The sequence below is a fragment of the Rhinatrema bivittatum genome, chromosome 12 (assembly GCF_901001135.1).
Source record: "Rhinatrema bivittatum chromosome 12, aRhiBiv1.1, whole genome shotgun sequence".
Taxonomy (NCBI): Eukaryota; Metazoa; Chordata; class Amphibia; order Gymnophiona; family Rhinatrematidae; genus Rhinatrema; species Rhinatrema bivittatum.
The window spans coordinates 79,059,870-79,076,053 of NC_042626.1; the positions used below are offsets into that span (position 1 = coordinate 79,059,870).

General features: G+C 50.4%; 1 protein-coding gene across 1 annotated transcript in view; it reads right to left on the reverse strand.

Annotated features, from left to right (window-relative positions):
- The window catches only part of ARHGAP23 (Rho GTPase activating protein 23), a 389,525-nt gene that overhangs the window by 112,433 nt on the left and 260,908 nt on the right, over nucleotides 1–16,184 (reverse strand). The window contains 2 exon segments of the mRNA XM_029573609.1: nucleotides 13,876–14,031; nucleotides 14,115–14,233. Of these exon segments, the coding sequence (XP_029429469.1) occupies nucleotides 13,876–14,031; nucleotides 14,115–14,233 (275 nt within the window).

The following is a 16,184-nucleotide window of genomic DNA, read 5'->3' on the forward strand; positions in this document are numbered from 1 at the left end:
AATCACCTGCAGCCAATGGCAAAGACAGAAAGGCTGATGGGACTTTCCAGATCCATCAACAAAACAGCAAGATTACACATAAGGGGACAAAGGGAGTCATGAACTGCTGTGCCCGCTCCCCATGGTGTGTCTTCCAGCCAACAAGGAGAACTATGCCGTGGCGTTATGGGGAGTGAGTGATGGAAGAGAGGTGGGGACAGAGGCCTGTGGATGGGCACTGACGGCCACACCTAAATATAGGCCTGAGTCCAAGCAGCAGCGGCAAAGTAGGGACAAAGACCTAGACATTGGTAGCTGCATCTGGAGAGAGGCATGGGCGACAGCAGCCACATCAAAATCAAAGAACATATAGAAAGACATGGTTTAATGGAACAAAGTCATCATGGCTTTACCCAAGGCAAGTCTTGCCTCACAAATCTGCTTCACTTTTTTGAAGGGGTTAATAAACATGTGGATAAAGGTGAACCGGTAGATGTAGTGTACTTGGATTTTCAGAAGGCGTTTGTCAAAGTTCCTCATGAGAGGCTTCTGGGAAAAGTAAAAAGTCATGGGATAGGTGGCGATGTCCTTTCGTGGATTACAAACTGGCTAAAAGACAGGAAACAGAGAGTAGGATTAAATGGACAATTTTCTCAGTGGAAGGGAGTGGGCAGTGGAGTGCCTCAGGGATCTGTATTGGGACCCTTACTTTTTAATATATTTATAAATGATCTGGAAAGGAATATGACGATTAGAGGTGTGCATCTGTTTTCCACGTATTTGCAATCCGCAACTTATTTTTTGCTATCTGTTAAATACGTGGGGAGGCGAAACGCATCGTGACTCCCCACGTATTAAACAGATTTCTGTTTTATTCGACCTAAATAAAAATTTAAACCCCCCCCACCCTCCTGACCCCCCCAAGACTTACCAAAACTCCCTGGTGGTCCAGCGGTGGGGTCCGGGAACTCACTCAGACCCTCGGTGCTAGTTTCATAATGGCGCAGATAGCCTTTGTCACAGGGGCTACGGTGCCACTGGTCAGCCCCTGTCACATGGCCATCGGCGCCATCTTGTGCTCCTACTATGTGACAGGGGCTGACCAATGGCACCGGTAGCCCCTGTGACATAGTATGGGCAAAGGCTATCGGCGCCATTTTGAGTCCTGGCGTCGGACGGCAGGTCGCTCCGGGACCCCCGTTGGACCCACAGGGACTTTTGGCCAGCTTGGGGGAGCCTCCTGACCCCCACAAGACTTGACAAAAGTTCAGCGGGGGTCCGGGAGCGACCTCCTTTCACGCCGTCCGTCCGATCCCAATACTCAAAATCGCCGTCCCGCCAATACTCCAAATGGCGCCGATTGGGAAATGTTTACATTGTAATTGGGGTTTATTGCAATATTTGTGTAACATTTATGTGTTTGATGTTAACTTTTAAAGGATTCTGCATAACATGGTGTTTAGTGGAATGAATGGATGAATGAATGTATGCAAACGTAGAGTATGTTTTATGTATGTTTTTTTAAAATACATGGAATAAAATGTGTAAAATATTTAAGATGTGAATACGGGTATATTGTTTGTGAATCTATCATATAGAATACCTGTATTGAACCCAATGTAGGGAAACATACTTTTTGAACATAAATAGTTGTGCCAACTGAGGAGCAGACGGGAGGGAGGCTAGTGGGATAAAGTGGGCCATTTTTGAAAACCGGTCCACTACCACCCACATAACAGTATTGCCCTCTGAGGGCGGAAGTTCCACGATGAAATCTATGGAGATGTGAGTCCATGGTTTGGAGGGTGCCAGTAATGGTTGTAACAGCCCTTGTATTCTCCCTGTAGGAATCTTATGTTGGGCACAGGTTGGACAGGAAGCCACATAAGCTTTTATGTCCTTACACATTCCAGGCCACAAATAGTATTGTTGTAAAAGTGTCAGAGTCCGGGCTCGACCCGGGTGTCCTGCTAGTTGTGAATCGTGTCCCCAGGCCAATACTTTATTCCGCAATCTCTTGGGAACCACCGTTTTACCAGGTGGAACCGTGAAGGTAGCAGCTAGGGTGATGCAGGCCGGATCTATAATATGCTGAATGGGTTCCTCTGTGTCTTCAGTGGAAAATGATCGGGACAAGGCGTCGGCTTTAACATTTTTGTTAGCTGGGCGATACCGCAGTTCGAAGTGGAAACGTGTAAAAAAGAGAGCCCAACGAGCTTGGCGCGGGTTCAACCATTGAGCCTGTTGAAGGTATACCAAATTCTTATGATCCGTATATACCGTTATTCAGTGTTGCGCTCCTTCCAGCCATTGCCGCCACTCCTCAAAAGCCAGTTTTATGGCAAGCAATTCTTTGTCCCCGATGGAGTAATTACGCTCCGCTGAAGAAAATTTGTTAGAAAAGTAGGAGCAAGGATGGGAGGTCCCCGAGATGTCATTCTGGCTTAAAACAGCTCCTACTCCTTCAGCAGAAGTGTCCACTTCCACAATAAATGGCCATTTAGGGTCAGGATGTCAAAGACAGGGTTGTTGTAAAAAAGAGTTTTTAAGCACTTGAAAGGCCTGTTCAGCCTCGATAGACCATTCCTTGACGTTAGACCCTTTACAGGTAAGCGCGGTAAGGGGTGCGGGCAGTTTGGAAAAGTTCTTGATAAAACTACGATAGTAGTTTGCGAATCCAAGAAAACGCTGAAGTGCCCGTAATCCTTTAGGCTGGAGCCACTCTTGGATACATCTTAATTTGGAAGGATCCATCTGGAAGCCATGTTTGGAAATGATATACCCCAGGAAGGGTAAGGATTCCTGTTCAAAGATGCATTTTTCGATCTTGGCGTTTAAACGATTCTCTCTTAAGCGTTGTAACACTTGAACAACATGTTGCCGATGTGTCTATAGATTGGAGGAGAAAATCAGAATGTCATTGGGGTAGACTACTACACATACATAAAGTAGATCTCGGAAAATTTCATTAATGAGATGCTGAAACACTGCAGGGGCATTAGTCAATCCGAAGGGCATAACAAGATATTCATAATGACCATCTCTGGTGTTAAAAGCGGTCTTCCATTCATCACCCTCCCGAATTCTGATTAGGTTATATGCTCCTCGCAGATCCAGTTTAGAGAACACTTTGGCTCCCTGTAGGCTGTCAAAAAGCTCCACTATCAGAGGAAGAGGGTATCGATCCTTAACGGTAATTGCACTAAGTCCACGGTAATCAATACAGGGGCGTAACGTACAGTCTTTTTTCCCAACAAAGAAAACCCGGCCCCAGCTTGAGATTTGGACCGTTGAATGAATCCCTTCTATAGATTTTCTTGAACATATTTAGTCATAGCACGAGTCTCCAATGCAGGTAGCGGATAAACCCTACCACGCGGTGGGGAAGTTCCAGGAACCAAGTTAATGGTATAATCAAACTCCCAGTGCGGAGGCAACATATCTGCAGCCTTCGTAGAAAAAACATCGATGAATTGTTCATACTGGGAAGGCAGGCCCTCCAGACGAGTGGTGCAGATACTGGTACTAGAGGCATTGGATTTTTTAATGCAAGTTCCACGACAGGCTGGCCCCCACTGAACCAGTCTTAGTAATGTCCAGTCAAACTGTTGATTGTGCCGTTGTAACCAAGGAATCCCAAGAATGACTGGGTGAATGGCTTTCTGAATGATATAAATGGTGATGCTTTCGGTATGATCTGGTTCAATATGGCAATCCAAGGGAATCGTGTGATGAGTTATTTTTCCTGGCAGAGGATCTCCGTGGATGGAAGAGATGATTAACGGCTTGGGGCATGGACTGGTAGGAATATGTAGTTGTTCTACCAGATCTTGCAGAATGAAACTTCCTCCAGCCCCGGAATCTACTAACGCCAAAGTAGAAAATTGGTGATCTCCTAGAAGCAGGGTTATTTGTAGTGTGAGTGGAGGAGCAGGAGTAGTGATGCCTACGGTTACTCCCCCAATATACCCTAGGCTTGGCAGTTTCCCGGACGCGTAGGACAGCTCGCAATGAGATGACCCACTCCTCCACAATATAACCAGAGGCCTGCCTTACGTCGCCTTTGCCTTTCTTCAGGAGAGAGAGGTCCACGACCCAACTGCATGGGTTCTTTGCCCGGCCTCTCTGTGCTGGCTGTAGATCGTACTGCCGGGGTCGAGGAACGAACAGGACTAGACACCGCAGTTTCTCTACTGGTATTAAGTCCTTCACGAGTTCTTTCATGTAAACGGCGATCAATCCTGGTGACCAGGTCAGAGAGTCCAAGGAGCGAGGCAACTCTCGGGTCGCCATTTCATCCTTAATTTTAGATGACAGTCCCTCCAAGAATATAGTCCGGAGACAGTTCTCCTCCCAATGGAGTTCTGCTAAGAACATAAGAAGATAAGAAAATGCCATACTGGGTCAGACCAAGGGTCCCTCAAGTCCAGCATCCTGTTTCCAACAGTGGCCAATCCAGGCCATAAGAACCTGGCAAGTACCCAAAAACTACGTCTATTCCATGTTACCATTGCTAATGGCAGTGGCTATTCTCTAAGTGAACTTAATAGCAGGTAATGGACTTCTCCTCCAAGAACTTATCCAATCCTTTTTTAAACACCGCGATACTAAATGCACTAACCACATCCTCTGGCAACAAATTCCAGAGTTTAATTGTGCGTAGAGTTCGAAACTCTATGGTGTAATCCATCAACGGAGGACCTCCTTGGCGGAGTTGAAGAAGCTTGGAGCCTGAGACCACTTGTTTTCCTGGATTATCAAATACTGTTTGAAACAGTTTCAGGAACTGAGGAAGGTTTTGCAGAATAGGATCTGATCGCCTCCAGTAGGGAGAAGCCCATGCTGGTGCCTTGCCTCCCAATAAAGATAAAATATATGTAGTCTTAGTTAGATCATCCGGAAAAAGCGAAGCTTGTAGCTGGAAATGCATACTGCATTGATCGAGGATTCCTTCGCATGAATGAGATTCACCATCATAACGTGGAGGAATAGGCAAAGAAATCATAGGATGGGCATTACCCTGCCCCACGGCTGATGGTGGAAATGCAGGAGAAGCTGGCTGGGCCACGGCGATGGAATCCAGATGGGCATTGAGTCGCTCAAGAGAGGTAGCCATAGATTCCAATATCCGTTGCTGCTCCATGACTTTCTGGGCTAGTCCAGGAATGGCCTGGCAAGTGGAAGCCTCTGCCAGGTCCATGGCCTTGGTATTCTGTTACGGATCCGGAAGTGGACCCCTGTTTCGAGGTAAGGTTAGCACTGCCAAAGAGGGAGTTAACTCTCTCTGGTCCCTACCGTCGGAGGGCAAGGCTTGAACATTCACCCGTCGAGTAAAGACTTTGCCCTGGAAGCTCGCGGTTCCCCCAGGAGGAGCCAGTAGGAACCCGGCCGCTGGGGCTTAGAAGACTCCCTCAAGACTGAAGATTGGTCTGGATGCAGGCGCCTCCTGCAGGTCGTAGGTTCCAGATGGCTGGCGCCTCCAGCAGGTCGAGTCAGTCCAGGAGTAAAAGCTGAAGAGTAGTCGAAGGCCGTTCCGAAGGTCGAAGCCAGAAGAAGGGTCCGCAGCCAGTCCAAACGCAATCCAGGAGAAGGGTCCACAGCCAGTCCAGAAGTAAACCAGGAGAAGGGTCCGCAGCCAGTCCAAGGTCAACCCGGGAGAAGAACGAAAGCCGGTCCAAAGGTCAGGAGCCAAGAATCAGTCCAACGAGGAAGGAAAACAGAAGCGGGATGAAGATCAGGAACAGCGATCAGGAACGCCAGCACAGGATCCAGGACCAGAATCTCAATACCAAGGCAAGGTCTGAGGAGCAGACCTTGCCTTAAATACCTGGAAAGAGGGAGGAGCCTCAGGAGGGAGCCATGACATTTCCTGTCATGGCCCCTTTAAATCTATTCTTCAGCCACGCAAGCAGCTCTATGCAGCCAGGAAGAGGGAGGAGTCAGCTCGGTCCCACTGGGCTCCGCGGCCGGCCTGGGCAGCGACCAAGGCCGTGGGAAGAATGCCCGAGGAGGCTCCCTGCTCCTGCAGGAGCCTCCGGGCCCACCCACCGTCACGGGTAAGTATCTGGTCCCGGCTGCGGACCACCGCGGCTGGCGGCCATGACGGTTGGCCCCGGTCACAGCTTGCCGCGGCCGGTGGCCATAACATCTTCCAAATCCTTGACTGAAGCTCTTGTAGAAATCTGTGCACTGGTACAGCAACCACTTGTTTGGGACACAAAATGAAGTTTAATAAGCCAAAAAGATCCCTAAGTTCCATCTGCTGCTGCATGGAAATAAATATGTTATCATATTTTGGCAGAAAAGCAGGCTATGAATTGTCCTCTAGAGGAGGAATGCTCCTAGGAGGCTGTAGAGATGGACCCAAAGGAAAGCAGAGTTGCTTACCTGTAACAGGTGTTCTCCCAGGACAGCAGGGTATTAGTCCTCACAGATGGGTGACATCATCAGATGGAGCTTGGCCAGAATACTTTTGTCAAATTTTCTAGAAACTTTGGCACACTGAGCATGCCCAGCATGCCACTATCTCCGCAGCCACACAGGGTCCCCCTTCAGTCTTGTAACAAAGTGAAAAAGACAAGCAAAAAATAAAATAACAAACCGCAGACGAACCCAATTCCATGGGGTGGCGGGTGGGTTTCCTGAGGACTAACATCCTGCTGCCCTGGGAGAACTCTGCTTTCACCCAGGACAAGCACAATGGTAGTCCTAACAGATGGGTTGATACCAAGCTGCAGGCTGCCCCTGGAACATAGAGGGCCAACAGACACCTAATAATGTGCAACTGGCACAACAACAGGAGTGCTGTTGGCAACAACAGGAGGCAGCATGAACCACATATTGGGCCCTAGGCAGAGAGAGTTGGGTTCTCACACTTGGAACAGGTTATGAAGGACAGACTGGCCGAAGGCACTGTCCTTGTCCAGACAGTAATGGGCTGTGAACGTGTGGAGGGAACTCCATGTCGCGGCCTTGCAGATCTCAGCAATAGGGACTGCACGGAAGTGGGCCACTGATGCTGCCATGGCTCTCTGAGTGCGCTTTTACTCGGCCTCAAAGTAGAAGGCCCACTTGCTCATAGCAGAAAGTGATACAGTTCGCCAACCAATTGGATAGGGTCTGCTTGCCCACCGCAACCCCAAGTCTATTTCTGTCAAAGGAGACGAAGAGTTGGGTGGACTGCCTGTGGGCTGCAGTGCACTCCAGGTAAAATGCCAGAGCACGTTTGCAGTCAAAGTTGTGCAGAGCCTGCTCACCCTGGTGGGAGTGTGGCCTTGAAAAGAAGGTGGGTAGCATAACAGACTGATTCAAGTGAAAGTCAGTCACCACCTTAGGCAGGAACTTAGGGTGAGTGCGTAACACCACCCTGTCATGGAAGAACCTCATATAAGGCGGATAGGTCACCAGGGCCTGTAGCTCACTGACTCTGCGGGCGGAAGTAATTGCCACCAGGAAGACAACCTTCTAGGTGAGATATTTAAACTCGCAGGAACGCATAGGCTCAAATGGAGACTGCATGAGCCACGCTAGCACCACGTTGATATCCCAGGCCACAACAGGAGGATGCAGCAGAGGCTTCAATTATAGCAAGCCTCTCATGAAGCGCCCCACTAACGGCTGCACCGAGATCGGAGTGTCACCCACCCATTGGTGGTAGGCACTGATGGCACTAAAATGAACTCAGATCGAAGTAATCTGCAACCCCGACTATGAGAGATGCCACAGATAGTCCAGGAGCCATGGCGTGGGACAGGTGAAAGGGTTAAGACCCTGCTCTGCACACCAGACCGAGAACCTCCTCCACTTCAACTGGTAGGACTTCCGTGTGGAAGGTTTACAAGAAGCTACCAGGACCTGCGAGATGTTATCTGAAAGGTCAAGGGATTGCAAAACTATCCTTTCAACATCCAGGCTGTAAGGGCCAATGACCAGAAGTTAGGTTGGTGCAGCCTGCCCCAATCCCGTGTGATGAGGTCAGGAGAGGTGCCCAGACATATAGGCTCCAGGACCGACAGGTCTCGCAGGATCGAGAACCAGACCTGTTGCTGTCAAAGTGGGACTATCATGATCATGGAGCCCCCATCCCACTGGAGCTTCACAAGGGTCTTGCCTATTAGCGGAATCAGAGGATATGCGTATAGGAGAACAGCGCTCCATGATTGGGCGAAGGCATCCATGGCTGGTTCTCTGTCCTCCCTGTACAGGGAGTAGAAGCGACTCACTTTGTGGTTCTGAGGGGACGTGAAGAGATCCACCTCAGGCAGACCCCACCTGTGGAAGATCTTGTCTGCCATGGAGGGGTTGAGGGACCACTCGTGGGGGTGGAACGTCCAACTTAGGTAGTCCGCAACCACATTCTTCTTTCCTGCCAGGTATACTGCTCGCAGGAGCATGGCCCTGGACAGGGCCCAGACCCAGATCTGTGCAGCTTACTGACAGAGCAGATAGGAGCCTATGCCCCCCTGCTTGTTCACGTACTACATGGCCACATGGTTGTCCGTCTGTATCAGGACAACCTTGTGGGACAGGCGATCTTGGAAAGCACATAGGGCATACCACATCACCTGGAGTTCCAGGAAATTTATCTGGCATCTCGCCTCGGGCCTCGACCACACATCCTGCATGTGGAGGCCTCCTACATGTGCACTCCAGCCAATGTTGGAGGCATCGGTGGTAAGGATCACCTGAGCAGGAGGGGGCTGAAACGGAAGCCCTTGCTTAGGTTGGCTTTTTGTTCCCACCAGGCGAGGGAGTTCTGGAGTGGCTCGGTTATCTGGACCAGTATGGAGAGTTCCTGAGAGGCTTGGAGCCACTGGAAATGCAAGGTCCACTGCGTCATCCTCATGGCCAGGAAAGCCATCGGGGTGACATGCACCGATGCCTCCATGTGAACCAGCAGTCGCAAAAGCAGGCGGGGGGAGGCCGTCCGTCGGTGGCGAATGGACCGAACCAGCCCCGCCAGGGTTGCCACACGATCGCTGGGGAGGAATGCCCTGGCCACTGTGGTGCCCAGGTACATTCCAATAAAGCTGAGCCGCTGGGACGGCATCAGCTGAGATTTTGGATAATTGATGAGGAACCCCAGTAACTGGAGCACTCCGACTGTCGAGTGGAGGGCCCAAAGGGCTCCTTCTCTCGTGGAACTCCTGATGTACAGATATGGGAACACATGCCCCCTTTGTGGCGTAGATGTGCTCCCACCACTGCCAGGCACTTGGTGAAGAGCCGGGGTGCGGAGGTGAGGCCGAAGGGTAGAACCTTGTATTGAAAGTACTGCTGGCCTACCACGAAGTGCAAGAATTTCCGATGAGGCGGAAATATGGCGCTGTGTGCATAGGCATCCTGCAAATCGAGAGAGCAGAGCCAGTCCCCCTGATGAAGAAGGGGAATCAAGGTGCCTAAGGAAACCATCTTGAACTGTTCTCTCCTCAGGAACTTGTTTAAGGCTCGAAGGTTGATGGGAAAGAGGCCGCCTGGTTCTCTTTGGAATGAGAAAGTACATGGAGTAGAACCCCTGGCCCTGCTGGGCATGGGGAACCGGCTCGATGGCCTTGGCCCGTAACAGGGCTGAGAGTTCCAACTCAAGAGTCGTTGATTGTTCCACATGGCCCCACCCCAGTGAGGGAGTGGAGTCTGGCAGAATGCTGAGAAGATTCAGGCAGTGGCCCCATTTCATGATGGTTAACACCCAGCGGTCGGTTGTGAAGGGGGACCAGCAGTTTGCAAACAGGCACCAGAATTAGGCTGCTGCTCTCTCTGCGCCAGTCAAAATCTCGCCGCAGGGCCAGGTTGAGACACGGGCTGGGCCCAAGACACCTGCTGCTTGTGTAGATGGCCCTTAGGGACAGCCCGAGACGTCCAAGTTTGAGGGGCAGGAGGATAGTATCTCCGCTGCCTGTAGAAAGGTTTCCTGGGGTCCAAGGTGCAGGCGGACAGCTGTCACAGGGTTTCGTGGTGGTCCTTTAGTTGGGCCACCACGTCCCAGACCTTGTCTCTGAACAGGTTTTCACCTGTGCATGGAAGGTCGGCCAGCTTTTCCTGGACTTCAGGGCAGAGGTCAAAACCTTAAGCCAGGCCCAACGCCGGGCACCAATACCGGCTGCTGATACCCTTGCCGCCGTCTCAAAGACATTGTAGGTTGCTCGCACTTCGTGATTGCCAGCCTCAAAACCCTTCTGCACTATGGATTCCAAGCCTTCTTGGAACTGCTGCGGGAGACCTTCAGAAAGCTCCTGGACTTGCTTCCAGAGGTTGCAGTTGTACTGATCTATGTACAATTGATACGCTGCTATCCGGGCAATGAGCATCGCCCCCTGGAAGACCTTGCGGCCTAGGGCATCCAGGGCCCTTTGTTTCTTCCCCAGAGGGGCAGAAGAGTGAGTACAGGATCATTTGGCCTTCTTCAGAGCTGACTACCACCACGGACTGGTGCGGGAGCTGGCTCTTCTGGAAACCTAGGGCCTGCTATATAAATAAATGGCATCCATCTTCCGGTTGACTGGGGTGACAGAGCCTGGCTGCTCCCATAACCAGTAGAGGAGCTCAAGGAGAACCTCATGCTCCCGGACAGCCACCACCTCCTTTGGGACATTGACGAATTGAAGGACTTCCAACATTTTATGGTGGGCATCCTCTTCAGTAAGCAGCTGAAAAGGCACAGCCTCCACCATTGCCCGAACAAAACTGGCGAAGGACAAGTCCTCCGGGGGCGCGTAGTGCCTCTCGTCCAGACACGAAGGCTCAGACAGGAGATCATCTAAGGCCTCCGAGGAAAACTCGGAGGAATCATCGCCCCAAAGATTGTAAGGGGCCTCCTCCTCACCAATGATCCTTTGTGTTGAGAAGGGAGGCTAGATCCTGTGTCCCGAGGCACCGGCACTGACGGTCTGTCGAAGAACCTTGGTGCCGAAGGCCGTGCAGGCATCGAGGGCACCAGGGCCATCGAGGACCTTGGTGGACCCGGATAGTCCGGGGCACCCAATAGCCCGAGACCGGGCTCGGGCACTGATGGCGCCGCCCTTGGTGGCAGGCGCGGTGCTGCATCCTCCTCCTCTGAGGATCCCAGAATTGGGATGGTATCGGAGGAGGGAATCGATGGAGGATGGGGCACCAAAGGACCTCCAGGCACCAGCTGCGTTGGTAGGGCACCAAGCAGCACATCCAGCATCTCCAGGAGGGGTGCCAACATTGAGGGTGATGGCTCTGGCGTCGGCATGGGGGCCAGCGCCGGTGGTTGCTTAAGACCCCAAAGGACACGGAGCACCGCCTGCTGAACCACGTGGTCAAACTCCTCTCGAAATTTAGGTGTAGTGAGCAGTGATGAGGGAGGAGAAGGCAGATGAGGCATAGCTGGAGTGTCCACGGGGGTCCGTGGAGGCTCGGTACTCGACACCAGAATCGGTGGGGAATGACCTGGGCTCCCAGGTCTGGAGGAGGACGGGGCCTCCTTGCCCCGGGGCCACTTAGAAGGGGGTTCGGGAAAGGCTGGTGCCCCTCCAGTATCAGTGCTGGAACCATGCGGTGACAACCGTCGGTGCCGGTGTCGGTGCTCGGCCCAGTCCTTCTCCTGTGCCAAGGAAGATGATCCCGAGGTCTTGGACTGGCCCGATGTGGGCGAGGGGCAATACCCCATGACCTTTTCTTCACGGCCGGCCAACGAGGGTGATGGCCCTGGGTCACTACAATCACCCTGGCCCGACATCCCTGGGACTGGAGTCAATGGAGCCAACTGTTGGGAACCGAACAGGTGCTCCAACCTATCTAGGCGGGCGTGCCGGCCCTTGGGTGTCATCTGAGCACAACTGGGGCACTGACGAACATCGTGGGAAGGCCCCAGGCAGAGAATACAAATGTCATGCGGGTCCGTAATGGACATAGTCCAAGGACACTGTGGGCACTTCCAGAAGCCAGTTGCCATCGAAAAAAGACTATGTGCAGTCACCAAGGGGGAGACGCTCAGGAACCGACCGCAACAACGCAAAGATTTTACTTACTGAATGCTGGAGGAACTGACTTGCAAAGGGGGACCCCGGAGCAGGAAAGAACTGGTGAAAAAAGAACAATTCCTTTCTTTTCAAGAAAGAACCCGAAGAGCTCCAAAAAACCTGCGAGGCAACTGCACCGCGGAAAAAAAGAGACTGAAGGGGGACCCCACGTGGCTGCGGGGTCAGTGGCATGTTGGGCATGCTCAGTGTGCTAGTCAAAGTTTCTAGAAATTTTGACAAAAGTATTCCGTCCCGGGGTCTATCTGATGATGTCACCCATCTGTGAGGACTACCATCCTGCTTGTCCTGGGAGAAGCCTAGTGTAGTCTTTATTGTCTGAATGAAAAGTAAGATGACAGAAACCTTTTGTGAATCTGAAAGTACTATAAGTGCCTCCTCTGGTATAACTCTCCCTAGAGGAAGGGGAATCACGAGAACTTGGTTTTATTTGAGGCTGAAGTCAACGAATCCAAAATGGGAGATATTTAAGAGAACTCTTCACAAAATCCACCCACATTTTTCTCACAAATATATGTTGCTCAGTTAGAGTAACAGCAGAAGAACTGTCTGAATGGAGCAACAAAATTGGCATTAGTGTTGGAGTTCACTGCATACAAGGAGAAGATTTCACAGAGATTTCCCATTTAAGTCCTTCAGTGCTGAGACTAGAATCCATGCTGAGGAAGTTTCTGTGCGAAAAAAGGAGCAGGGCCTTTGCTCGTTATTGGTGCCATGCAAGTTTCCATGCCAAGAAGGGAGTCCACCAAAAGCAAGTGCTTCTGACTGACCTTTGAGTGGATGGTGAGGCACCGATTTGGTTTGGCACCAAAGCACATAATTTAGGCTGAAGGGAAAGGGAGTGTGTGCCAAAATGTTTCCTTGTCATAGTACTGATCATGAGAGGACTGCATCTTCTTTAAGTTAGGTGACAGCTTCTGAGGGAGGGAATGCTTCCTCTTCACTGAGGAGATGGAAGCTTGAAAGGACTCCAGAAAATCCCTTAAAACATGGCTCCTTGATCTCCTAGCTCTTGGAGACACATGAGAACATGCTGCACAACTGAGCACATTGCAGATTGTCCCAGGCAACAAACATGCTGGTCCAAGAAAATATCTTTGAGATGCAATGGAGGCATTGCTTGGACCCCGGCTTGTCCATCATCCTGAAAAGGAGTGGAGCTAAGAAACTCAATTCTGAAGATAAAATACTGAAGAAAAAGAAGAAAAATATCCTCTTTCCTCCCCATTGCTTTGAGACTTGTAAAAAAAATTAAGCTGCATATTGTGGTAGACTGAGCAGTGTTTCCGAGGCTGGAAGCATACATTCAGACTGACTCCAGCCTTAAAATGCAAACATATCAGTATAGCATAACTCTTGCCTGCTGTTCTGTCTCATTAATTTTTTTGGGGGGGAGGGGGTGTTATCACCCACTGGTTATTGATTGTCCTGCTTATCCCTAGAGAACTGTATACTACAAAAAAATAAATTGGTAAGAGAAAAGCAAGAGTTAAGTCCCTTATTTCATGTGTAGTAAGGTGTGCACAGACTAAAAGCAAGGATGAGATGGTAAAGTGAGCAAGAATGGAGCAGGGAAGGGGCAGGGGGTGTGAAGTGAGCACAGACTGAGTGTGTAAAATGAGCATAGGCAGAGCAGGAATGGGGGATGGAGTGGGGGTACAAGATGAACACAGCCAGAGCAAGCACAGGTTGAGGGGAGGGATGGGGTGCAAAGTGAGCACAGACAGAGAATACAAAGATGAGAGCACAGATAGAGCAGACCCAGGGCCAGGAGAGAGATGCAGTATGAACACATAGAGCCGGGCATGGTGAGCACAGATCAAGAGCAGGGAAAGGGCGGTGATGTAAAGTGAAAACAGACCGAGATCCAGGGCCCTAGCTTAAGCTTTCCCACCTCATCCTGCAGGTTGATTTCAGTCATTCCTTTGTTGAGCTGCTCCTGGAGGCTGCACACCACAGCATTGTTCCCTGGCACTCGGTAAATGCCCACATACTGCAGTCCCTTCTCCTCCACCAGTTTACAGCACGCCTCCACGATCAAGGGGACCCTCTGAAACATGCAGGGCTCACGTTACCATTTATGAATATATGGTGGGGGGGATTCACAATACACAAAATCCTCAAAGTACTCACTTTGTTATCAACACCTGGCTGACAGTCCTCTAGTCTCACCCCAAAGGCTCGAGGGGGAAATTTCTTGGGTTTTTTTATGATGTTTATTCCCCAAGATGCTTTTGGGGGACCACCTTCATCTAGAAAATAGACAGATCTATCACATCCACAGTCTGTGATTAATACAAAGACAGTCTTAATGCTCTACGATAATGGCAGATGCTCTAATGCAGCTTGTGATCAACTCAAAAACAGTCACATTTGCTCTAAAGCAATGATTTTCAACCCAGTCCTTGAGACACACCCAGCCAGTCAGGTTTTCACAATGAATATGCATGAGAAAAATTTGCATATAATGGGGACAGTGCCTACAAATCAATCTTGTGCATATTCATTGTGCATAGAAACATGATGGCAGAAAAAGACCATACGGCCTATCTAGTCTGCCAATCCACACGAAGCCTTCGTCCTGCTCCTGGCAATCAAATGAAAGGTATTGGGGGGGAATCAGAAGGGTCAGGGGAAGAGGGGTAGGGGTGCTGCAATAATGTAAATCCTTTCGGGTGGGTGGAAGGGAAGGGAGGAGCTGCCTGATTTTAGAATTTCAGAAACACCAGGATGGGGGTGGGAGGGGGAGGTAGTAATATTTTAAAGAGTTGGGGAGTGAGGAGGACACGGTCTGACAAAGTCGTTACAAGATATTTTGGGCGGGATGGAAGGGATGGCCCCAGGGCCAGTGCAAGGGGATTAGGTGCCCTAGGCGAGCCTGACTGGTGTAACTCAGGGTCTCAGTAGGGGGAGGGGGTGATGGGGGAATGTGGGGGAAGGGTAGTGTGTGGTGCTGTGAATGGTGTGTGGTGTGCATGCAGCAGAGTGAGGTGTAAATGTTAGTGGTCTGAGGGATACTGGTATGGGGAGAAAATAGAAAGACTGGTGGGCTGGGACATGAGGATGGTCTCTGCTGTTGTAAGTTTGTTTAAACACCTTGTGTTGTATTGGATGTTCAGTATATTGGATGTACCTGCTGAGTGCGGGACTTCTTGCCTGTTCATGCTCCTCCCAATAAAAATTATTTTGCAAAAAAAAAAAAAGTCCAAAGGGTCTTCTGCGTAATTTAAAAAAACTGGCCAGTTTCACACTTCTAGGAAAACTACTATAAAATTATTTGATAGCCTCATTCAACTAATTCTACATGGCTATGAGAGTGAAGTCTGGAATATAAATAGGAAGGGACAGAATGTCAATAGAAATCCTGCACCTCCAGTTCTGTAACTCTGTGCATCCACTGAAATTTCCCCAAGCGGGGGGGGAAGTGACGTCACGCGATGCAGCCAGATGCGTGAGCTTGTAGCTCCCGACTCGCCCCCTCGTTAAAGGCCACTAAACGGCGTTTTTCCGGTTCCCAAGCACCGACTGGCAGTGCGAATTACCGCGGGATGACGGCGTGGAGGAAAACTGTAGATTTAAACGTTTTTTCCTACGATGCGCCCGGATCGTGTTTCGCGGCCCTGCGAGCTCAGGCGGACCCGGACGAAAACAAAATGGTGGATGCCGTTACTGACTCCCACGTGGAGAAGACAGGATCCCCCGGGGCTAATCGCGGCCCAACTACAGCAGATTTTCAATTATGGTTTCAGGAGATCCAAAAAGACATTCAGTCTCTGCGGTCTGACATGCAAGGAGCCCTTACTGATTTTAGAACGGAGCTCCTGGAGCTTGGAAAATGCATAGAAGATACTGAGGGGCTGATGGAGGATCAAAGTGCAGATATCTCATCTCTTAAATCTGATATGGCTGAGCTTCAGAAACATAATGAGGATCTTGCCCTCAAACTGGAAGACTTGGAAAATCGCTCACAGAGGTCTAATATCCGCTTCAGAGGTATTCCCCGAAACTGAGGGTTTTGAGGACGCAGACCTTGTGGTGCGCAAGATTTGTAGAGCTATCTTAAATGCCAGGAAAGCAGAGGACTCACTTTCTGATGTCGATGTTGTCCTGGACAGGGCACATCGTTCTCTGGGCGCCCCAAGGAAAAATGTCCCCTGGGATATTATCGCCTGTGTACACAGCTATGCCCACAAAGAAAAGATC